This window comes from Stegostoma tigrinum, chromosome 22, assembly GCF_030684315.1.
Source record: "Stegostoma tigrinum isolate sSteTig4 chromosome 22, sSteTig4.hap1, whole genome shotgun sequence".
NCBI classification, from domain to species: Eukaryota; Metazoa; Chordata; class Chondrichthyes; order Orectolobiformes; family Stegostomatidae; genus Stegostoma; species Stegostoma tigrinum.
This window is the reverse complement of record NC_081375.1, coordinates 35031248-35056988: the sequence shown is the minus strand read 5'-3', so window position 1 is coordinate 35056988 and position 25741 is coordinate 35031248. Positions and strand designations below refer to the sequence as shown.

The following is a 25741-nucleotide window of genomic DNA, read 5'->3' as shown; positions in this document are numbered from 1 at the left end:
AGTGGGACCAGGGTAGCGTGAGTGGTTTTGTTTTAGGGATGGGCGTCCCGTGAGATCTGGTCAGGGCTGAAGGTGTTAGTCTTAGGAGTATCTGGGTTCAGAGCATAGTTGGGGTACACTCGTGAGTTCGGGATGAAGTTTATTAGACAGCAAGGAGTTTGAGTAAGCTGTTTAATCCTTGAACATTTCCAGAGTAACTATTTGGCGTAAGTGAGTTGGAAGCCTCTGAAATCTCTGACTCTAAGGGACTTTCTTGGAGAGTGCCAGACACAGTGCGTGCCTCAACAAAATTTCAGTTCTGTCAGAGTCAGCTGCATCAATATTTCCACAAAATCCCTGTACACAGCTTGAATCTACCCTGTGGAAAAGACTCTATGACCATTCAAACCATTCTGGCCTACTTTGGCCTATCTACACTAAATGTTCAATAAGACAAGTAAATTTAAAAACAAAAAATGATTGCATAGATGCTTTTAATTATGTGTTAAATCAGTACAATGTCTACATAAACATTTTTGTGACAGTTTTTACTGCTGCTAGCTAGTTTCTGTTCCTGTACTTCACAGTTATACTTCAAAGAATTAATCCATTTCAAAATAAGCCAAAGTAACCAATTCTCTTCAATGATCTAGAAGAGTTTATAACTTAACTATTAGTGACATGGCTTTACACTATTCAATACAAAACAGGCAAAATAATTGAAATTTTTAGGAAGAAGTATTGACTGAGGTCAGTCATGGTATTATGAAATGGCACACAGACTTACATAGCCAAATGATCTTTTGCTGTTCTTACTAATGTTCTTCTGAGATTACCAAATTGCCCATTGCTCACAATAGTCTGTGCTGCTACAGCAAGGCATTGCTGTCTGAGGAGTGAGTTGTGGTGTACAGCTTCAATTAGTATTAAAGCTTCAATGCAGGACTCTCCACCTCAAGAGAGGCAAAATAGCTAGGATGGATTGTAAACAATATGGATGCAGTGGGTTTTAAGAACTAAATATTTTGTTCTCGTTTCATGCTAAATCTCTTGTTCTTGTTAGTTACCATACAGTAGGCTTCATCTTGAATGATGCTAATTAGAAATCAAAGGAGGTCATGCATTCAAATTAAGGACTTGAATGTGACAATCTCTAAAAGTCAATAAATGTAATGACACTTTTTATTTCAAATGCTCTGATGCCAAAGTTTCATCCATGTCTTTCACAAACAGTTGCAACTTTGTCAAGGTTGGATGGACATGTTCTTCTAGCCACTCCTCCACAGTATCTGGATAATAGATTTTCTCCAGCGCTGCACTCAGCTCACCTACACCAGCCTTCCAGTGAGCATGGACCCTAGAAGGGGGTCATTAGCCAATATTAGCCATCACAGCAATCACTTCAATCAGACAACTGTTGTGTTGCACTTTTAGTTCACGGCCCAGTAATTAGAACTTCAAGATGTTTGACGATTATGTAAAATTATCACACTTATTGCACACATACCTTCTGACTTCTCCTTCAAAATGCTGAATTATACTGGGGTGAACAAATTTCCTCTTTCTGTGGTAATTACTGAACCATCCTTTTATGTATCTAATTAGGAAAAAGTAGGAGGGTTGAAACATACTTTATGCTTTTTGTTATCTACAATGTTGTTACATTGCAAGCAGTTGTAAACGTAGGACCCAGCATCCTCTATTTTGTGATCATCAGAGATGATCTTGGGCAAAAAAGTCACAAGAAGAATGTGGGAAAACTGCTCAAAGAGTGATGCTATGTTAAGCCTCAGGAACAGATCTTAAAAATTCCTTTTCAAAAAAGGCAGCTGGGCAGCCACATTTCCCTGGGGTAGGCTTCAGCAGGAGTCCAGCCACAGTCTGGTGGAATGCACCAGTGAAGGCTCCAGGTCCCACATTTTTTATGCAGTTAATCATTCAGAAACTTGGTCAGGGTCAGAAGGTATTCTTGTGATGGGACAGAAATTCCACCTCCCCAAAGAATCCACCAGCCTGAAACCTCAAACCTTAAACTTGCCAAGAAAATAAAGGTGCTACAGTTTACACTGTTTCCGTCAATGTGTTCACTGCCAATGTGTGTGAATTAAAAAAAACAAAGGTCCAACCCTTACATATTTTCTTCAAGGAGTTTATCAACAGATTCCTGCAGGTAGGTGATTATTTGAGTCACACGGTTGAATATATCACTGCCTGGAAAACTGCCTGCATCTTCAGTGCTGAAAGAGAAACACAATGGCTTCCAATAAATTTAAACTTTTAGCCGGCACTCACTTTTTTGTCAAGTCTTATTTCTTTACAATAAATTTGTCCTGCTTCTAATTAATACTGCATTGTATTGATATGATGTAGCAAGAGTTCAGGAATATAATTACTATACCTTTTTTTGTGTAGCAGGTCCTGGACTCTCTTCTACTGAAATCGGTGCAAGATGGTTCATTGTAAAAGTGTTTAAAGAAACTGACCAATCTTACTTGGCAGAAGACCATTATTGCGACTTTGTTCAATGGCAAACTGCAACATTATCAAATGTTTTTCACATTTTAGAGCTATGATTTTTGAATGGGATTTTACAGGGGACTACAGTCAGTCCCCAATCCAAATCAAAGTTCACAAATTAGGCTTTGGTATGGGGGTGGGGAGCGGGAAGTTGTGGGGAATTGGATGGGGTGGGGTGGGGGTGGTGGGGGTAGTGGGGGCAGTGGGGAGGGAAGGGGATGACATCTACCAGAGAAATGGCAGACCATAGTCAGTAGGTCTGAAATGGCACTTTCACCCCCTCACAGCCCATCTCCAAAAATGAACACCACCAGAGAGTACTGCACTGTGGATCTGAGGAGATGAGCCGAGATGGGTCAGAATTTTGCACGTGTGTAAAAATCTTGCCAGACCCTGGCGAGGGAGAGAGGCAGTGCTAGAGTTCAAGAAGGGCTGGCATTAGCTTGGTGGGTATTAACACTTGGGGAGGGTCCTTGGTGTGCCCAGTGCATGCATTAAAGAAGGACCACTCGCGCACCCTCCCTGCCTGACACAGCTCGTGCAAGGAAACGTGCTGAGTGGGCCACATGGACCTCGCTGCCACCAGGTAATTCCCAGAAGTGGCAGTTAAGTCCCTTAAGTGGGCATTGATTGAGTGGGCGCCCACTAGCTGGCTGGTGACCAGGGTTGGGAGCAGACCTGCCAGCTTCTTGGTTTTCTGCACCACTCCCACAGCCTTCAAACCTGCCAATTGGAAATGGAAATCCAGCCCTAAACCTCATTAGCTCAAGTTTTTTTTAAAATCACTGCAAACTTCCAACACACTGAAACAAGTCGAATAATCAGACCAGAACTCCTGTTTTGGCTCTAATAATAATAATCAACTTTTTGTTTCATTCAGAATGACTTTTAAAGATCAGCTGCACCTTCAGAACTGTAAAATATTCTATTCATATTTCAATTACCACCTCTGTGTAGACATCTTTCTCAGTGACGCATCTTCTCTATTCTCACTCTCTTGGTTATTTACCCACTCTCATATTACTCTGAATCAAGCAACCACCTGGCTCTATTCTAAAGTAATTAATGGATTCACTTAAGCAGAAATTTGTAGCAAATCTTGTGCCAAATGAAAGAGTTTCAAGCACTGTTCCATGTTAAAACAACTTTCATTTGGGTCTGATTTTTTTTTGTTATTAGCAGAAAGTTACAAATCCTAATCACCATCCATGTTGAAATGTTTTACTAGGTCCTTTTTAATTTCTTTTGTAATCGACTTGAACTTATGCTCTCTTGTTATCACCTTATTGATCAGTGAGGCTAATACATCATTACACCAATCTGTCTTTTCATAAGCCCTCATAACCAAAAAACCATCTTATTGAACCATCTTTTAATCACGCCAGTCAAAATTAAAAGGCTCCAACTCAAAATTGCAAGTCCAGGCTTTGGTAAGATCATAGCAAATCTACACCCCCAAGTTTAATTTAAAAAAAAGTCTCTCTCATAATAGATGTTCGTATGTTAGCCTCTTTGAGTTTGCTGGAGCATTAATGAATTATGTGAATTTAATTTTAAAGTCAAATCAGGGGAAAGATGTAACTTTTCACACATATATATTATTGTCGCTAACAATTAATTTTTCACATTTTCTTACTGTATTTGAAATGAAACAGCGTATTCGAATGAAGTCTGTTGGCCAGTTACCTTATGAAGTTAACTCTCAATGTTTTGAATCCTAGACATTTTTTCACAAAGTCCTCTTCCTTTTCAGAGAACACACCTGATTTGAAACACAAAAAGGTTTGTTTTAAAGTAAGGGGTAATAACGATTCTTTTACAAAATGAAAAAACTTTGAGCAACATTCCAGCCAGTTTCAAACAATTTGATTTGAGTTAATTCTATAAGTACGAAATTCGCCTAAAAGTCATGTTTGCCGAACAGTGAGAGTATAACAAAAATCCCCTTGTGTAGCCATCTAAAAGTGGAAGGCATTTTCAAATCTGACAATAGGCTGTGTAGTTCTCCATGGTCCATTTCAGGCTCCCACACTTGCTATAATTCTAAATATATGTTGCACCAAATAATATGTTGCACAATATACCAAAGACCTTGCCTTTGTACTAGGAAAGAACATGATATAGATGCTATGACAAATATTTATTTGTTTGGATGCTTGAAGTTGAAATTGTTCTTCAGCAGCACTGAGGATGCTGACAGTCAGGGGCTCTCCAGACCCTACTCTTTTGTTTTCCCCCCATGATTGTGTTTCCAACTTTGTCAATGCGTTAGTGTTATGGTTTGGAGCAACACAGTTTAGCTTTTCTCATTCATCCAATTATCCTCCAAATCTTGTCAGTCAATTGCTAGCTTACAATTAAAGGGAAAATGTTACTTTTATCTTATGTTACAGTGTGCACAAAGTAAAAATAAGTCAGGATCTGTTTTATATCACTCATTATAAGCTGCTTGATTTTTAAGTCCCGTCGAGACTGCAAAATTGCTTCTGCAGCACAGAAGCTTGTGTACAGTTCATTTAGTCTCACTCACAGGCAAATTGCAACACAATCAGTTCCTATTATTTAACGGAAATGTATTTTACTCTACTCTGTTGACTGTCATGGAAGCAATAATGCACGTATTGCATCTTTGAAGCACTGTACATAAACATGTGAGGAAAGGTTTTAGGTTGAAGGTGTAGTCAACTAAAGCATACTTTAAATAACACTTTTAGAATAGTGTATTTAATTGATATATATTCGTTTGTCATATGAGCTAGGCTTTGGTAGAAATGCAGATTGTTTCATAATGAGGATACGCATAAAATGAAAAATGTTGAAAGGAGTAAGTTGTGTTTAAATTTTGTAGTTAATGCCGTTGCAAAAACAGAAAATATGTAAGTCATTGATTAAAAAGGCAAAGGAAAATTCAGAGTTTGGTTGGAAGAAAATGCTGTGGGACTTAAATCCTTGCTGTAAGAAAATTATTATTTACATAATACATTCTATTAATAATATGCGGTGTAGGCTATTTGACCCTTCACTCCTGCACCATCATTCAATAAGATTATAGCTGAGATAACAAAGTGTGGAGCTGGATGAACACAGCAGGCCAAGTAGCATCTTAGGAGCACAAAAGCTGACGTTTTAGGCCTAGACCCTTCATCAGGTGGGTCGAGGCCCGAAACGTCAGCTTTTGTGCTCCTGAGATGCTGCTTGGCCTCCTGTGTTCATCCAGCTCCACACTTTGTTATCTTGGATTCTCCAGCATCTGCAGTTCCCATTATCTCTGATACAAGATTATAGCTGATCTGGCTGCGGTTTCAACTCCACTTTCCCGAATGCTGCCTATAACCCATTGCTCCTTTGTCTATCAAAAATCTATCTAACTTAGCCCTGAATACTTTAATAAACCAGCCTCTACTAATGTCTGCAGAAGAGAATTTCACATTCTAATGCACTTTGAGAGCAAAATTCTCTTCATCTCTGTTTTAAAAGTGAGATCACTTATTCTTAAACAATGTCTTCTGGTTTTAATCTCTCTCAAAGTAAAAAGAAATTCCCTGTGTACCCACCCAAAAAGTCCCTCATGGTCTTACACATCAAAAAGATCACCTCTCATTCATCTAAATGCTAATGGACACAGATTAAACGTGTTCGACTTTTCTTCATATCGTGAGCCTTTCATCCTTTCAGGAATGAGTCAGCATTCTCTAATCTGCATCTAAAACATTTTTTTTTAAATCAAATAAGGAGTTCGTTCATAACTGTACACCCTGCTCCAGAGTTTTGTCTCAACAGTACCTTGTGTGACTGCAATTAAGTTCCCACTGTAATGGTACAATCACCTTGCAATAAAGGCCAATATTCCATTTGCCTACACAATCATTTCTTGTACCTATACATTAACATTATGCGATTCATGTAAAAGGATACCTGGCTCCCTCTGTACCACTTAGTTCTGCAATCTCCTTCCATTTAAACACCACATTTCTATTCTTCCTGTCAAAACAGTCAAGTTCATATTTACTTGCATTATATTTGATGTGCCAAAATTCTTTGCTGATTAACTTTGTCCTTTGTCCAATCTATTGTCCTTTGCAGACTCTACCTCTTCTTGACTACTTATCCTCTTATGTATCTTGGTGTCATTGGCAAATTTAACCACCTATGTCTCATTATTCCAAGTCATTGATTAAGATTGTAAATATCTGAAGATCCAGCACTGATCCCTATGGCACTCCACTAGCTGCAGCCTGTCAACCTGAAAAAGAATAATTTACCAATGCTCTATTCTTCCTTGATATATTTTATTATGTTGCTCCCTTTATGATGTGCTCGTGTGCAGTTATGTTTAATGTGACACTTTATCAAACACTTTTTATAACTGCAAGTACAGCACATCTACTGGCTTCCCTTTATCCACTGGGGACTGTTTTGATTTTCAATTAGCTTTGGCTGAGGCAAGGCATAAAATACCTGTTCAAAATCTTTACCACTTCTTTATTTTCTATCATGAATTCCTCAGACACTTTTTCTGGACAATAAATACTCCCCTTTTTCCTATTCAAATATTTGTAATAACTTTTACTATCTATTTTTATACCGCTATTCAACTTTTTCCCACACTCCAAAAATATGATAGAGGCAGAAAGCAGAGGTGTTTGTTCTTTGCTTGTTCTAACAGTCTATCCTAGCCTCCAGCTTTTCAGACTTTACAGTGCTTCTTTCAAAGTAAAATCAACCTTATCTTCCTCATTTAGCTCCAGGGGAGGGAATGGCCTGTGGTATTATCTCTGGACTGTTAATCCAGAGGCCCAGATAACGTTCTGGGGAGCTGGGTTTGAATCCTGCTCTGGCAGATGTTGGAATTTGAATTCAATAAATATCAGGAATTAAGGGTCTAATGATGACTGTGAATTCATTTTTGATTGTTGGAAAAACCCATCTGGTTCACTAATGTCCTTTAGGGAAGGAAATTGCCATCATTACCTGGTCTGGACTACATGCACCTCCAGACCTATAGCAATATGGTTGACTCTTAACAGCCTTCTGGGCAAATAAGGATGGGCAATAAATGAACAAAATAAAGATCCATTTTTCTCAAACAGTGTTTCTTTCTCAGGGGATAATCCACTGCAAAGAATGTTAAAGATCTCCTAAAAATCTACGACTAAGTCTACTGACCTATTTATTAACCTGGTCTCACAGTTCGCCTAATGCAGCTTTGCCTTCATTTGTTCATTGTTATTGTACTTTTCTTGTGCTAACATGCTCCCAACCTTACTGTTGCTAAATATGTACCTTAAATTTGAGGTGGTCCTACGTTAAGGGCTAACTTGCTAAGTTGTAAATGTCTGGTACGGAATGTATGTTGTTGATGGCTTCCTCATAAATTTATTTCACTTTCCAAAGTAACCAGGATTGAAACAGCACTGGCAGTTGGTGGGACTGGCAACCTTTGTAAGTCTACTTAAAGGTGTTAAAATCTATACAAGGATAATAGAGAATTACTAGTCCACAGCTTATGCTTGCAACTCAGATAAATGTAGCCTAGAACAGTGCGTTACCTGAGCTGTTCATTCTGAATAAAGAACCAGTAATTATATCATGATGAACATACGTCATTCCTAATGATCAACATTTAATAATCTATCCTTGGAAAGCAACTCATTCCCTGTGTGGACATGGGCAAACAATTGCAGATCAGATGGCAAGGTCTTTACAATGAAGAACTTTGAAAGCCAACGGTTGTTAGAAGATCTTCAAGTATTTTAGATATAATATGCCTTACCATTTTTCAGAGTTTGCAGACAAACAGCCAAGGATGGAAGTCCCACAGGAAGTAGCTCACATAAAACGGAGAAATGATCATATCTAGAAAAAAAACCCAAAAAATATGGAAAGAATTATCGCTTTTTTTGTGTCTACTTTGTTTTTCCAATCTTGTGATGAATTTAATTCCTCCATTCACCACCTGGATACAGTGAGACAACAGTGTCACTGTTGTTGCTGGGTGCCCCAAGGGGATTAAATCCTATTCAGGTACTCCCCTGCCATCTGTCAGGGTTCCCAGAGCCTTCACGAAGGGGACTTCGCTCTCAAGAGTAGAGGGCTAGCAGCTCTTCAGAGACAGCACAGCCACTGGGAGTGGCAGCCACTGCCATGACAACAGCAATCCAGAGGCAAGAATGAAGCTGAAGGTCATAGAGGAGCAGTAGATGGGAATGACATCACCAGGGCCAGACAGGCAAAGCCCAGCAAGGGTGAGAGTGAAAAGAGCAGGGTGATCTTTGCCATTCATGTAGCTCTCTGTTGGGACAATGAAATTATTCTTTACTGTGTCTCAAATAGCTTAATTGCTGTTTTGAAAAAATATAACCAGTTTTGCCAATAGCCTACAATAAGGTTCTTCACTTAAAAATAGCTAACTTCTGCATCAGTCTGAAGAAACTGCGAAAAATAAGGAACCAGGATTTATGCATTGTTACGATCCCAGTTGATGTTATTACTAGACAAGTCAGATACCAACTGAAATCTAGCTTACCAGTTTCTTTTGTGTTAGTGACATGGTCTATCACTGAAACAAACATGCAATATCACAGATCTGGCTTTTAAAAATAAAATTAGTTTATTGCACAAAAAAAAAATAAGAATAAACCAAACTAGTTACATATAAAGAAAGTTTAATAATTTCAAAACACATAGTAAAACACAATTTCATTAATTCCCATTGTATATCTTTACAATAATCGCACCTTGAAAAATTCTCTTCTCTATCACATTTATATGGCTTGAACTAACTATGGTTCCAATTCTCAGTCTTGAGAACCTAATGGCCTCTTTCTACAATGAATCTTTAACTTTCTAAGCTACAAATAACCCCTTCAGAATTTTAACTGATCACTTCTGGTCTGAAAATTTCAAACTAAATTCCTTCCATTGAGTTAACCTATTTCTGAACAGGTCTGAACCAATTTCCTTTTTTAGTAGAAACTGTCCTACATGTTCAGCTGAAGCCAAGATCTCTGCAAACCAGAACCAATAGGACTTTCTTCAAGCTATGGGTGTTTCCTGTAATCTAAAAACAAATCTAGAATTGTCTAACTGAAACCTAATAACCATTGTTTACTTTGTTTGTAAAACTCTTACAAGATAAACAAAACCCTAATACTCTCCATCATACTGTGTTTTAAAAGAAATTGTCATGGCTACTGAAATACAAGGTAACACTAAAACACCTTCATAGGCACAGACCAAATCTACATGCCACGAATTCAAAGCACAAACTCTAAGATAAATGTTACTAAGTTATATATAAATCACACATTTACATCACAGCATAGATAAATTTTCCTACTTCTTGGAAACATCAACATTAATCACAGTCAACAAATAATAAAAATGATCCAGATATTATGTCATGAAATGTTATCAGATGCAAGTGTATTACAGCAATGCTATGCTTTTGCAAATTGCTATTACTTGTCTCTTTAAATGCTTTGTTTTTATATAACTGTAAAATGCACAATAATCTGGGAATAAAATTGATTCTTCAGACAACCAAAATTGCATCCATTTGTACAGAAGACAGCATTGATGCAAGTATACAAAGTTCCTCTCATTACCATTTGGAAGTGGAGCCAATCACAATATTCAGCTGAATTGTGCTCCTGAGATGCTGCTTGGCCTGCTGTGTTCATCCAGCCTCACAATATTCAGCTGAATGCTTTTTTTAAAATTTAGTTCATGGGATGTGGGATCGCTGGCAAAGCCAGCATTTGTTGCCCAATTCTAATTGGCACAATTGTGTGACTTGGTTAGCTCGTTAAGAGTCGAGCACTTTGAAATAGTAGACAGCAGAATTATGTACAAATATATTTACTAATATTGTTCAATGGAATTTCAACCCAAATGTATTTGTTAAACTACTGTTTGCCCTTTAGATTCATTTCATACCTTAACATTATTCGACTGTAAAAATAAATCAACTGAAAAGATAAACTGAACAATTAAACAAAAAGGATGAAAAGTGTACTTATTAGACTGTGGTGAAAATGCAACACATTCATGAACCTTTTCCCAAATTCACATACCTCTGCCAACCAGTGAGTGCTATCCCATGTAACTGTATAAAGTCCCTTGAAAGAGCTTCTGCCACCTTCAGCCACTGCAGGTGATTGGCTAAGTGATAGCTAATGGGTGTTAGCGACTGAGCTGCACCAGTGGATCCTTTAAACGCACTTGCAAACCACATATGAGAAAATCCAGAGCGTTGGTATTTTTGAATTTGAAGCACTTAGTGAACAAAAACAGAATATCATCAGTCTATGAGACATAACTTGTCTTATTTTAATTGCATATATGAAAACAAATTTTTAAAATCTTCAAGCATGAAATCTTATTGAGGGAAAACTGTTCTCAGCCAATTACAACATGTACGATGATGACTTCAGATACTGCTGGGTGACTGACATTTCTTATTACAAATTAGGTATTGTTATTACAAGTGCCATCAGAAATCATACCTCCAAGAGGTTCATTTATTTTCAAAGTCAGTGAAAATGTACCAAAATGCATAAATCATTAAATTGTACTAAACATCGTAAAAGTAATTTTAACTTTACACTTTAAAATCCATGCATAATGATATATCAAAGTGTAAAATACTCAGAAGGTCTGACAACAGGAGAGAAATAAACAGTTACAATTTCAGGTTAATGACCTTTGATCATAATTGGAAAAAGTCAGAAATGTCACAAGTGTTTGAGCGAGTAGAGAGATTGGATAAAGGTTAGTGCAGGGAAAGAAGAAAACTGATATTTTTTTAAAAGACAAATGCAATCAGAAGGGGACAATAATGTAAGCATTTTCTCTCACAAGTCCTACTCAGACTTATACAGATCCTAGCACAGATACAGATCCTTCTTCCTAACTCATCCACGCTGACCAGATATCCTAAATTGATCTAGTCCCATTTACCAGCATTTGGCCCATATCACTCTTAAACATTTTCTATTCATGTACCTATCCAGATATATTTTAAATGTTGTAATTGTACCAGCCTCCAACACTTCCTCTGGCAACTTGTTCCGGACACGTACCACCCTCTGCATGAAAAAGCTGCCCCTGAGGTCCCTTTTAAATCTTTCCCCCCCTCACATTAAAACTGTGCCCTTTAGTTTTGGATTCCCCTACCCTGGGAATAAGACCTTGGCTATTCACCCTACCCATGCCCTTCATGATTTTGTAAACCTCTATAAAGATCACTTCTCGGCCCCCCAAATTCCAGGGGAAAATGCCTCAGCCTATTCAGCCCCTATATCTCAAACTCTCCAATCCCAGCAATAGCCTTTGTAAATCTTTTCTGAACCATTTCAAGTTTAACATCTTTCCTATAGCAGGGAGACCAGAATTGAACACAGTATCTTAAAAGTGGCCTAGCCAATGCCCTGCACAGCTGCAGCATGACTTCCAACTCCTATCGTCAATGCACTGACCAATGAAAGCAAACATGCCACACGCCTTCTTCACCACACTATCTATCTGTGACTCCACTTTCAAGGAACTATGCACTAAAGATGCTATTGGAGGATTTCCAGCATTTTGTGACTTTATATCAGGTTCCAGTATCTGCAGTATTTTGCTCTTCAAAAGATTAACAGTGGAAGCACTCTGTAGAAATAGTTTGTATTTCTTGGTGCAGAAAATTAATTCAATACCCTCTGTGAACTCCTTTTTATAATAATATAGCCATCCTAAATCAATTTTGTTTTTGATACATTGCCATGTGATACATTCTGACAAGATACAAAGTTAAAGGAATGTCTTGTCTTACCAGATGCATGAGCTTATTAATTTACAAATAAGATTTGTACAGCTTGACTTTATTTTGAACTGCTTCTACTAAAACAAGTGTAGTAATATACAAAAGTACCAGATCGTGAGATCTTTCTGCGATCCTGAAAAATGCCAAAAACTGCATGGTTAATTTCAAACTTCCATGAATGGTTATAGATATCAAAAACAAAGCATATTTACTTACTCATGCCATCTACCTTAAAATTGGCATTATATTCCCAAATCATCAGTTCAACAAATTGACTCAACATGGATTCTAAATGGGATACAAAAGGAAAAATGTTTAAATAAGATCGACATTAAAAATAAAAAAAAATTAAAATAAAGAATTTGCTTAAGAATACAAACTGGTTTGAACCTATTGTGGGGTTTCAATGTTTCAACTGATCTACACCATGCGCACTGTGCTGGGAATCAGGTCATCTGAAAAGCTGAACTTAAAACAAAGCGTAGCTTTCCTTTTCATTGTCTTAGTTTAAATGGTGTCACTGAAAAAGCAACAATACCTTTAAGTTTCTCTTCACTGATGTTCCGGAGCATGTCATCCCAAACGATGGGTTTCACATTAGGGTAGCTAGTGACGATGTAATTTGCAACAGCTCTCACATGAGACAGAAACAGGCTGTCTACAGTATTTTGGGTTTGTGCAAGTAATTTCTGAGATTCTTCACTTTCACCAAGATGATAAACCTAAAGATAACATAGAAAAAAACAATTTTTATTTCAGAAAATGTAAACACCACACAATTAACTTAGTGTCCTGTGGACACACAATATGTTTGTAAACTGCTCATCAAATCTCCCACGTAATTGTTGCAGTACCTCATCAGATCCAACGTGCAGCCATTTTAAGTCTTTATGTACTGCCATGATCTGGTCAATCATGGATTTTACCAGTTCCATGGACTCCTCCTTACAAGGAATGAGACTGTTAGGAAACTCTTTCATTTCGCGAAGATGGGAAAACATTTTATGTTTCAGCACAAACTGTAGGAACAAGATTTAAAAGTATCATTCAATGGTAATTCAACTTATCAATAATGATATATTCTGGATTTAGTATACAGAAATCTCTCATGGGTTATTGTATTCTCCAGTAGCTAAGTGGATATGCATCCCAGGTCCCACACTGACAGGGGTACAACTACAGTGAACGGTATCAGACTGATTCACATTTTGAAGCACAGAATATCACAATACCAAAAAAAAACCAGAGTTTGGACTTACATACCACATTTAAGACAGGAAGCAACATTGCAAAGTTACGCGAAGTATTTGAGACAAGATGTACTGGCTTTGATCAGTTATCTAACTTCTAAGGAAATGTTCATATGGCTTCAGTCACACAGCAATTAACGCATTCTTGTGCATTTTATTGTGAACCAAGTCAAAAATCAAATGGCACCAGGTTATAGTCCAACAGGTTTATTTGAAAGTGTAAGCTTTTGAAGCGCAGCTCCTTTGTCAGGTGCAGTGAGAGGAGAGCACATTGAAACAGAGTTTGTAGGCAGAGAGATGAAGGGCACAGAAATCAAATAATCCTTCGAACTTTCTGCCCTTCACCTCTCTGCCCATAAACTCTGTGCCTGTCTGCTCTCCTCTCACTGAATCTGACAAAGGGGCAGCGTTAGAAAGCTTGTGATTTCAAATAAACCTGTTGGACTATAACTTGGTGTCATGTGATTTTTGATTTTGTCCACCCCAGTCCAAAACCGGCACCTCCACGTCAATCTGTTGTGAGGCAGCATTATTTACAGTAAAGTTTCTCATGCATTCTTTTTGGAAATTTCATGAGATTTAGCCCCATGTGGCCTTTCAGCTTTACTGTGTTTCTGAACTCACCTCCATGTGGCCAATGGTTTGCACTAATGGAATTACTTCAAAATGAAGCACTCTGGCAAGATTCATGATTTCTCTGATTTCTGATGGACTGCAATGAGGAAAGCACAATGTTATTAACAATCACACCAGCTCTGAATACACCTCCATTTCCAGGTTCCTCTATAGTTGATTGAATTTTTTCAGGATGCTAAGTGGGAGAAGAAACCAGGTAAAGCTACAATTATACTCAGTGAATATGTACAAACCTGCACTCTGGTGGAGCAGGATAAGGTACTTTGGTGGCCACTAACTGGCCACTTGACAATCTCAATAGACTGAAGGATGGGTGTACCAACCACAATCTCCATCCCACACCCCCTAAAAAAGGGGAGATGGATTATGGAGAGCAGACCATGCACTACACTTCTCTAGAGCCCTTACCTTCAAACCTGCCAGTGAGGTACCGCAGAAATTCCTTGCTGCAATATTAATGGTGACAACTCAGAGTCTGGAAATTACATACATGTTACATGACATTCCCTTCCCTCCAGTAAAGTCCATCACTCCTCAGCTCGTCTGTTCAGATCTTATGAGTCTGAGTAAGCTGATTCTTTTGTTCAGCATCTAGTCACAAAGTTTAATGCGACTGCAAATGATTGACTGCAAGCCCCACAACATTTATAAAATAACTGAATAGCAAGAGATGCTGAATAAATTCCTGCGAAATTCCAACAGATAATTTCTCCACTGTCATTACCATCTCCTTTCTGTTGTCAAATCCGCCTGCAATTCAATAAACTAATGAGCCAATAACTCCATTAATCTTTCCTTATCTTGTAATCTAATTTTAAAAGCATTGTGGAAAGCTTTTTGAAAATCTAAACTGATTATATTAATTGCATTGACCTTGTGAACAACTTAAGTTGCTATCCAATGTATTCTCATAACACCAAATCTATATAATTTTCTGCCAGCTCTAGCACTGACATCCAGTAAAGTACTGTTGAACATTTTTACACTACTGTTGTAGTATAATACAATGCCTTAAGCAAACTTGACAAAAAAGACAGGAGGGTGGGAAGCATAAGTTCGTTCACCATGGGAGTGGAATGAGTCATTGAAAAGAGTGGGCCAACCTGGAATAGGTCTAGTCAGAAGGTGAACTTCAAGATGGTCTTAAGTGAGGAAGGAGGTGAAGAGGTTAAAAAAAAATTAAGGATGAAATTGCAGAGCATAGCTGCTAAACATCTGAATGTATGATTTCAGATGATATTTAAACTGGGTAGGGATGTTCAAAAGAGTGCTGGTGAAATGTAAAGTTCTCAAAATGTGGTAAAGTTGGAGATGGTTATGGAGGCAAGGAAGACCAAAGCCATGGGGAATTTTAAACACAGTTTAGGCTTGTATTGAATCATGTGTATGTTTTTGTTTTGGGTAGGCTGTCAGCTGTTCTTTAAAATATTGTCTGTTGATCAGTTTTTGCTTGTTTTCTTAGCTGGTACATACAAGGGTTCCAACTAACATTTATTAATGGTGGAAGAACATATATAGCCAACACTGTATTAACATTCAGGCTGGGGGAAAAGAAAGTGAAACTTCTAACAGTAAAGAAAATATGGGGGAAGATATCAAAGGAATTGTTAAAAGCACAGATATTGGACTAGAATTTCGCTTTCAAGGTGAAACTTCCCGACTTGCTGGACCACCTTGACAAAAAGGCAGGAGGGTGGGGAGCAGAAGTAAGGTCACCATGGGGATGGACGAATGCCAAGTTGGGCTGGTGAGAACGTATGCCTTTTATGTTGGCTGTTTCATGCTACCACTCTCCAGCAGCTTCACAGGTAGTGTTTTCCACCAGCAAGATACTGTTGTCAGTTGAAAAAGACAACCAATTTAAGATAATCAGTCAAGCTTGTAAATTGCCTTATTTATGATGGTTAAAACAATTCACAAAGAAGGCCACTTCCATCACCTTTATTGAGATGCCACCACCAGGCACATAATTCCCTTCCCTTGTCCGCTTTCCACAGGGACCGTTCCCTCTGGGACACCTTGGTCCACTCTACCTTCAACCCCAGTAGCCCCCATGGCCCTACGACACCTTCCCCTGGAACTAGTGAAGGTGCAAAACCTACTCATTTACCTACTCCCTCCCCACGATCCATGGGCCCAAACATACCTTCCAGTTGAAGCAACACTTCACCTGCACTTCCAAGAATCTAGTCCACTGCACTCGCTGCACACAATGTGGTCTCCTCTACATTGGGGAAAAGAAGCATAGACTGGGTGACCCCTTCACAGAACATCTACATTCTGCTCGCAAAAAAGACCCTGAGCTACCTGTTGCCTGCCACTTTAACACACCACCCTGCTCCCTGGCTGACATCTGTGTCTCAGGCTTGCTACAGCGTTGCAGCAAAGCTCAACACAAGCTGGAAGAAGAACACCTCATTTTCCACTTGGGGACCCTACAGCCTTCCAGGCTCAATATCTTTAACTTTAGAGCCTAAACTCTCCCATGTCCTAGCTTCCTACCCCACACACCAGGTCTTGTTATCACATAGCCTGCCATTACACTCGACCTATTGTTAGTCACTAACTGTCCCCATTAAGGACTATTCACCCTCCCAGCTAGATTGTTATCAATTCCTTTGCGTGTCCAACTGCTCCTCTCTCTCTCTCCGGGCTCTATCCTTTTGTTCACTCCCTACCCCAATCCCCTCCCTATTTTCTGCATATATAAGTCGACGTTTTCCCAGCTACTATCAGTTCTGAGGAAGGGTTGTTAGACCTGATTTTTTTCTTCACAGGTGCTGCCAGACCTGCTGAGCTTTTCCAGCAACTTCTATTTTTGTTCATAAAGAGAGCTCTGTTCTCTGTAAGCAAAAAAGATATCTCTAAACCTCACACATTTCTTGGCATTATTGGGAGTTTGAAGAGCTTATACTATCCTGTTGCTTTCTTCATGGCAATGTATTACCTAACCAAAATCAACCTCCCAAACAATCTTTTCTCTTGTCATATAGATTGTTTGAATCTTAGCATCCTTGCATTGTTCTAGATTTTCATAAATATTTTTAAATTTTTTTATTCCATCCACTTATGAGGACAAATATACCACAGTGCAAAAATAAATTAAACACTGCTCTCGGGAACAAGAATCTATGGACTTCACCAGTAATTCTGCAAATGGAATTTTACGATAACATTCACCATGCTTGAAAACCACTGATTAATTGCTCAAAAAGTACAATACTGGCAAGCAGGCTTAGGCAGCAAGAGAACAACCAGTGTCCCAATGAACCAGGAAACTGTGAAACAAGATGTCATTAAAATTCCACTGAACCTCATGAATTAGAAGAAAAATCAAAGTAAGTTTGAGTAGTCATACATTAATTCATTTATGAAACTTTTACCTGTAGGCATGTGGAGACCTTAACACCTGCAGCTTCCCCTCATATGGAAACATATCTTCATACTCCAGTAAAATACCATCTGCACCAAGGTGGGAAAGCAGAGGAAAGATCTACAACAGGAAATTGAAATATAGCTGTTTCAATTCAAATTTCAGAAGTTCATAGAATCACAGAGTACAGGAAGGCCACTTAGCCCATTGCTGTTGTGCTAGCTCCTTGAAAAGTAGACTATGTCAAGTTCTGGTTTTATGAAACAAAATTTTTCAGTATTGAAAGGTGATCTCTAATATTGTGAGAACAGCAGGTCAAAGGATCAAAATTCTAGAAAATTAAACTAAAATGTGTTATTTTAAAATTAGAATTACATGTTAAAAATCTAAACAACCTCTCAGGTTCACTAGTTGTTGCATTATTACTCGACAATCAGTTGTGCATAAATGTGCAGATCACCAGTTCTGGGGATGGTAATAGTGGTAATGTAATTGGGCTAGCATCCAGAAAGCCAGGCTAATGTTGTGGAAACATTTGTTAGAATTCTGACATAGTTGACGGTGAAATTGAAACTCAATGAACATCTGTAATAAAAGTTAGCCAATGGCAACCATGTAACCAGTGTCAGTTGTCACTTAAAAAAAATCTAGTTGACTAATGCTCTTTAGGGAAGGAGATCTGCCATCCTTACCTGGTCTGTGATTCCAGATCCATGGCAGTGTGGTCGATGCTTTTCTGCCACTTAGGCAATAGGGGTGGGCAATTAACGTTGGCCAAGCTAGCAACACCCACATTCCATTGTGGTGGTAACAAAGTGTGGGGCTGGATGAACACAGCAGGCCAAGCAGCATCTTAGGAGCACAAAAGCTGACGTTTTGGGAAGGGTCTAGGCCTGAAATGTCAGCTCTTGTGCTCCTAAGATGCTGCTTGGCTTGCTGTGTTCATCCAGCCCCACACTTTGTTATCTTGGATTCTCCACCATCTGCAGTTCCTATTATCTCTGATTCCATTGTGGTGAGGTTAGATTGCAAAGTTTGACATTTTTAAGCTCAGTTACAAGATGTACAGAATAGATACAATACTCATCTTCACATTAAATCAGGAAATATCAAGACAGTAAACTTCAAGTTAACTTTTTGTAAGGTTTTTTTAACTCGCTAACAGCTTCTGTATAAGAAATCACACTTGCGCAAGAACTCTGCTCAATAAGTACGAAGGAAGTTAGTAGAATCCATTTGATTACATTTTACTTCATTACCGCATAACATGTAATCTTCTCCTTTAACATGCCCTTAACACTTCAAAAGTACTTCATTAGCTGCAAAATTCTTTGAGATGTCATGTGATTGCAATAGTAAGTTATTGTTTAATATATTACATGAATTGACTTGGGACTATGTAAACAGCAATTTTTAAAAGCACGAATTGGGATTACACTGTACTTTTGCAATTTTCAATTTGGCCACATTAATCACTTGAATTCGACAAAAGTGAATAGTGCTCCCTAGTCCAGTTTACCTATGTCGATTTATGCCTTGAGTCACTAAGTCACTGACCAGTGGAAATAGCTTCCCAAGATTTAAAGAACAAAGAGAATAAGGAACAGTACAGTACAGGAACAGGCCATTTGGCCTACCAAGACTGCATCAACACATGATGCCTTTCTAAACTAAAAACCTTTTGCCTTTATGCTGACCATATCCCTCTATTCCCGCCAATTTATATATCTGGAAAGATGCCTCTTAAACATTGCTATTCTACCCACCTGCACCACTCCCCTGGCAGCTCATTCCAGGCACTTACACTCCCTGTGTAAAAATGGTGCCTCTCACATCTTTAAACTTACCACCTTGAACCTTAGAACGAGTTTACTAATGCCCTTTAATGACTGACATTTCTACCATGGGAAGAGAGACTCGGACTACCCATTCTTCTCGTAATTTTGAAAACCTCTATCAGGTCACCTCTCATCATTTGACCTTGAAGTGAAACCTCCCTCCCCTCCAATCCCGACCTCACCATAAAACTCGCAGATAAGGGAGGTGCAGTTGTAGTATGGCACACTGACCTCTACATCGCCGAGGCCAGGTGCCAGCTCACCGACACCTCCTCCTACCACCCCCTGGATCATTACCCCAACCCCAAGCACCAACCCATCATCTCCAAACCATCCACAACCTCATCACCTCAGGTGACCTCCCACCCACATTCTCCAACCTCATCATTCCCCAACCCCACACCGACTGCTTCTATCTCCTTCCCAAAATCCACAAATCTGACTGCCCTGGTCAACGCATTGTCTCCACCTGTTCCTGCCCCACCGAACTTATCTCCACCTATCCAGATTCCATTTTCTCCCCCTTGGTCCAGAAACTCCCTACCTAGTCTGTGACACCATTCACACTCTCCAGCTCCTCCAGAACTTCCAATTCCCCGGTCCCCAACATCTCGTTTTTGCACGTCCAGTCCATATACACCTGCATTCCCTATGCAGATGGCCTAAAGGCCCTCTGCTTCTTCCTGTGCCGCAGGCCTGACAAGCCCCCTCCACTGACACCCTCATCCGCTTATCCGAACTTGTCCTCACCCTCAACAAATTCTCCTTTAATTCCTACCACTTCCTACAGACAAGTGGGGTGGCCATGAGTACCCACATGGGCCCAAGCTATGCCTGCTTCTTTGTAGGGTACGTGGAACAGTCCCTCTTCCAAAGCTACAATGGCCTTATTCCCCATCTCTTCCTCCGTTACATTTATGACTGTTTCGGCGCCACCTTGTGTTCCCATGAGGAGCTCGAACAGTTCATCCACTTCACTAACACCTTCCATCCCAACCTTAAGTTTACCTGGGCCATCTCTGACACCTCTCTCTCCATCCTGGACACCTCTGTCTCCATCTCTGGCAACCACCTGGAAACCGATGTCTATTTTAAGCCTACCGACTCCCACGACTACCTAGAATATTCCTCCTCTCACCCACCGTCCTGTAAAAAGGTCATCCCATATTCCCAAATCCTTTGCCTCCGCCTCATCTGCTCCCAAGATGAGGCATTCCACTCCCGAACATCCCAGATGTCCTCTTTTCTCAAGAACTGCAACTTCCCCTCCACAGTGATCGAAAATGCCTTCGACCGTGTCTCCTGTATTTCCCACAATTCATCCCTCACACCCACTACCTGCAATAATAACCAAAACAGAATCCCCCTCATCCTCACGTACCACCTCCAAATCCAATGCATCATCATCATCTGCAATCTGACCCCACCACCAAAGACATTTTTCCCTCCCCATCCTCATGTGCTTTCTGGAGGGACCACTCTCTCTGTGACTCTCTTATCTGCACCAAACTCCCTCCAGTCCCACCACCTCTGGCACTTTTCCCTGCAGCCAAAGCAAGTGCTACACCTGCCCCTACACCTACCCCCTCACCCCCATCTCAGGGCCTACGAAGACTTTTCAAATCAACAGATGTTCACCTGCACATCTGTTAATGTGATATACTGTATCCGCTGTTCCCGTTGTGGCCTCCTCTACATTGGGGAAACCAAGCGGAGACTTGGGGACTGTTTTGCAGAACACCTACGCTCAGTTCGCAATAAACAACTACACCTTCCGGTCGCGAACCATTTCAACTCCCCCCCACAACTCCTCGGATGACATGTCCATCCTGGGCCTCCTGCATTGCCACAATGATGCCACCCGAAAGATACAGGGACAGCATCTCATATTTCGCTTGGTAACCCTGCAGCCCAAGGATGGCAATGTGGACTTCAAAAGCGTCAAAATATCCCCTCCACCGACCGCGCCCCAAAACCTGCCCAGCTAGTCCCCACCTCCCTAACCATTCCTTCCACCTCAAGCCCCACCCCCATCTCCTACCCACCAACCTCATCCCGCCCCTCTCCCCAACCTGTCCATCCTCCCTGGACTGACCTATCCCCTCCCTAGCACCCCACCTACATTCACCTTCATTGGCTCTAACCCCACCTCTTTGACCTGTTTGTCTCCTTTCACCCTATCTTCTCCTTTATCTATCTTCTATCCGCCTCTCCCTGTCTCCCTATTTATTTCAGAATTCCTTTCCCCTGTCCCATTTCTGAAGAAGGGTCTCGACCCAAAACGTCAAACTTTCCTGCTCGGCCTGCTGTGTTCATCCAGCTCTACACCTTGTTATCTCATTAAAACAAACCATGTTTGCCCAATCTGTCCTCATAGCTCATACCCTCCAAACCAGGCAACACACTGGTAAACTGTTCCTGGACACTGTCCAAAGCCTCCACATCCTTCTGGCAGTTTGGCGATCAGAACTGTGTGCAATATTCCAAACGGCCTAACTTAAGTTCTATACAGCTGCAACATGACTTGCTAATTTTTATACTTTATGCCCTGACCAATGAAGGCAAACATGCCATATGCCTTCTTGACCACCTTATCAACTTTTGTTGCTACTTTCAGGCAACTGTGGACCTGTACATCTAGATCCTTCTGTATGTCGATGCTACTAAGGGTTCTGCCATTTACTGTACAGCTCCCTCCTGCATTAAATCTTTCAAAACGTATCACCTCGCACTTGTCTGGAATAAACTCCATCTGCCATTGCTCTGCCCAAGTCTCAGCCCATCTATCTTCTGGTAATCCTCCTCACTATCCACAACTTGGCCAATCTCTGCATCATCCACAAAATTACTAACCAGGTCATCTACATTCTCCTCCAAATCACATATGTACATCGCAAACAACTGGGGTCCGAACACTGATCCTTGCAGAACACCACTGGTCGCAGATGACCAGTCAAAAGACACTCTTCCACCACTACTCTTTGTCTTCTATTATAGGGCCATTTCTGTATCCATTTTACCAACTGACCGTGGTGCCCATGTGACTTCACCTTTCATATCAGCCTGCCATGGGGAACCTTGTCAAAGATGTTGCTACAGTCCATACAGACAATATCTATTGCCCTGCCCTCAATCATCTTTGTCACTTCCTCTAAAACTCAGTCAAGTTTGTGAGATATTACCTTCCCCTCAAAAAGCCATGCTGCCTATCACTAACAAGTCCATATTTTTCCAAATGTGAGTAAATCTTATTAGTAAGAGTCTTTTCCATTAACTTCTCTGCCATTGACGTAAGGCCTACTGGCCTGTACTTTCCCATATTATCCCTCTTGCCCTTCTTAAACAACAGAATGACATTGGCTATTCCCCAGTCCTCTGGGACCTCTCCTGTGACTAAAAAGAGGATACAAAGATTTCACACAAGGCCCCAACAATTTCGTCAACTACTTCCCATCAGCACTCTGAGATAGATCCCACCAGGTTCTGGGGCTTATCTACCCTAATGCTTTTCAAATTATCCAACACCTTTTTTTAAATATCAACACGCTCTGGAATATCAATATATCCCTCCCGAGACTCAACACCCACAATGTCCTTCTCCTTAGAGAATACCAATGTTCAGTATTCATTAAGGACCTCATCCACTTCCTCAGGCTCCAAGCATAAATTCCCTCCTTTGTCCTTGTGTGGACCTACCCTTTCTCTAGCTGCCCTCTTGCTCCTTAATTACATATAAAATACCTTGGGATGTTTCATAATCTTGTTTGCCAAAGTTACTTCATGACTCCTTTTAGCCCTCCTCAGTCTTTGAGTTCTTTCCTGCTATATTTGTACTATTCAAGAGCACTGCCTGTCTTCAGTTTCCTCAACCTTAAGCATCTTTCCATTTTCTTCTTGACTAAGTTCTCAATTCCTCTTGCCATCCAAGATTCCTGAATCTTGCCATCCTTATTTTTCATCTTCACAGGAACATGCTAGTCCCGAAATCTAATCAAATGGCCTTTAAGAGGATTTCTACATGCCAGCTGTGAATTTACCAATAAATAGTCACTTCAATCTACATTCACCAGTTCCTGTCTAATAGTGTTGCAGTTAGCCTTCACCCAACTTAGTACTTGCATCTGAGGACTACTTTTATCTTTATCTGTAAATGAACTTAAAACTTGGATAATTATGATTACTGTGCCCAAAATGCTTCCCCTCTGAAACTTCAATCATCTGACCAGGGACATTCCCCAGTACCAGATCTTGTATGGCTCCTTTCCTAGTTTATATATTGTTTATTACATCAAAGCCTCAACATAAACACTTCTATCAAATTTTCTCTTCATGATATTTATCCAAATGGACAGAGCTCCACTTTTTCTAAGGTTTATCCACAATATTGAAGTTTCTCAATCTGGACAAACATTTCTCCTGCATATTATCATTGGCCATGCTATCCTCCTAAACACACCCAACTTAATGAACGCTTTATTTAACATTCTTTGTATTACAAGCTTCATTAATTATGGTTAATGATTCAGGCAAATAATTGTTATAAACTTTGATTTAAAAATTCAGTCAATATCTTGTTACTGAAGCCATCCCACAGGTTAAAGTGACCTTTATTTTGTTCTAAAATGTAATCACTGAGAAGAAATATTAAAATGCCAGTATTGTGACTCACATCACCTCTACTAGATAGGAGACCTTGGGCGGGGCTCCTTTCAAATCCAGATGTACTAGTTTCAAACCCATCTGTGGGGGTTTAAGTGTATTCGTCCCATTATCTGCCTCCATTGGCTTGTCTCCAAGACCATCTGCCATTCTTCAAACATACAAAGTCTGTGGCCTGTAAGACCTGGGAAGAAAATATTGATACAGCAGAATTATCATATTTTTATATTGTTATTCGTGACATTTTATAAATGTTCATCCATAAATACCTACATTTTGCATTTGGCAATATGTTTTGTATGTATGTATTGGTCTTAAGGTAGCAGAAGCCTTCAATAAATTTGTTGTCAGTAATTACTTACACAAAATAAGCTTCAATACAACCACAACCAAATTATATCTGAAACCCGTTCAGTGGATGCACCCTCAACTGTTCTCAGAAACAAGATTCGCTGCGCTGTGCAGTGGCTAGATGCAACATACAATCAGTCTTGGTAAAGATTCTCATTGGAAAAATGGGTCCTATTTTAAAGCTGATGCCAATTCTGGGTGTATAGTAGACAGAGTGACTGTAGCAATTATGTCAAGCTGGTAATACAAAACACTAACAATTTTTGAGGATTATGCCACAGTATGTCTTAGTTGTGCCTTTAACTGGCAGCTAAAGGTCTCCCAGGTTGCAGGTAGGACACACTCTCTCCGTAGCATCTTAAACCTAGTGTAAGGGTTGGGGCAAGGGCACCCAGCCATCCAAATCAAGGCTGCCCAAATAGTTTACAAGTTAGTCACTGACAAGTTAATAAAATGTGAGGCTGGATGAACACAGCAGGCCAAGCAGCATCTCAGGAGCACAAAAGCTGACGTTTCGGGCCTAGACCCGAAACGTCAGCTTTTGTGCTCCTGAGATGCTGCTTGGCCTGCTGTGTTCATCCAGCCTCACATTTTATTATCTTGGAATCTCCAGCATCTGCAGTTCCCATTATCTCAGTCACTGACAAGTACTATTTTTACCCAAAGCACATTGCTCTACCCTCCCTGAAAAGGTTCCAGAGTTTTGTTTTGTTTTGCATTCCCATTTGTTCTGCCCAAGTTTACCCAGTTGCCCCTCCAGGCTAAATACTTGCATTCTGCATGAGCAAGATTAAATGGTCATTAGCCAGGCTTGCTGCATTCACAAAGCCGTCGCTCTGCAGGGTGAACTGCTGCGTTCATTTGGATGCAAAACTGAGGTTAGGTTCCAGCTGTTGCCCGAGATCCCCCCTGCAGCAGCTCGATTGATTACGGCTGGTGTAGGCAGTACAAACGGTAGCTCCACATCCCCTCCCTAATGCACCATGTCGGCCCTGAAGAGAGCAACCTCCAGGAAGGCGGAAGAGAAAATCAGCGGCGGCCCAGTAAAGGAGTCAGGCCGCCCGAGGTAGGAGACAGCCTGGGTACTGCAGCCACGGCAGAGAAACTGGGACCGGGCACTAAGATATTGCTTTCGCGGCCGGGCGCCGGAGCTGCTACTCCTTGTGCAGTTACATACCGAACACTGCTGCTCCCTGTAGATACAGGCTATACAGTGCGCATGTGGTACTCCCCAGGTCAAGGCAACAGTACTACATTAGCACAGCGAAGGCAGGCAGAAATAGTGGTAGTACTGAGTATTCAAACATTGTTTCATTGCTGATCATTCAAA

The 25741-nt window shown here is 40.3% G+C and overlaps 2 protein-coding genes across 6 annotated transcripts in view; one reads left to right on the top strand and one right to left on the bottom strand.

Moving 5' to 3' along the window:
- Nucleotides 1-456: 456 nt before the first annotated feature.
- On the bottom strand, nt 457-25741 carry LOC125463624 (hexosaminidase D-like). 4 transcript variants are annotated; one of them, XM_048555141.1, is made up of 13 exons: nt 25589-25741; nt 24076-24244; nt 17574-17683; nt 14179-14266; nt 13159-13323; nt 12843-13026; nt 12521-12592; nt 10572-10773; nt 8270-8352; nt 4183-4258; nt 2112-2216; nt 1487-1576; nt 457-1336 (listed from the first exon to the last, which is right to left on the bottom strand). In XM_048555141.1, exons 2-13 carry the CDS (start codon nt 24208-24210, stop codon nt 1162-1164), a joined length of 1485 nt encoding a protein of 494 aa, XP_048411098.1. In that variant the 5' UTR covers nt 24211-24244; nt 25589-25741; the 3' UTR covers nt 457-1161. The 4 variants fall into 4 exon arrangements, with proteins under 4 accessions (XP_048411098.1, XP_048411100.1, XP_048411099.1 ...); XM_048555143.1 differs by having other exon boundaries at nt 13159-13248; XM_048555142.2 differs by lacking the exon at nt 25589-25741 and adding an exon at nt 25185-25582.
- Nucleotides 25070-25741, top strand: part of uts2r2 (urotensin-2 receptor 2) — a 132796-nt gene continuing 132124 nt past the window's right edge. The window contains exon 1 of one of the 2 annotated variants that reach the window (XM_048555145.2): nt 25070-25477. In XM_048555145.2, the coding sequence (XP_048411102.1) occupies nt 25395-25477 (83 nt within the window). In that variant the 5' untranslated portion in view covers nt 25070-25394. The remainder of the gene's footprint in view (nt 25478-25741) is intronic. The other variant, XM_048555147.2, reaches the window with a different exon arrangement.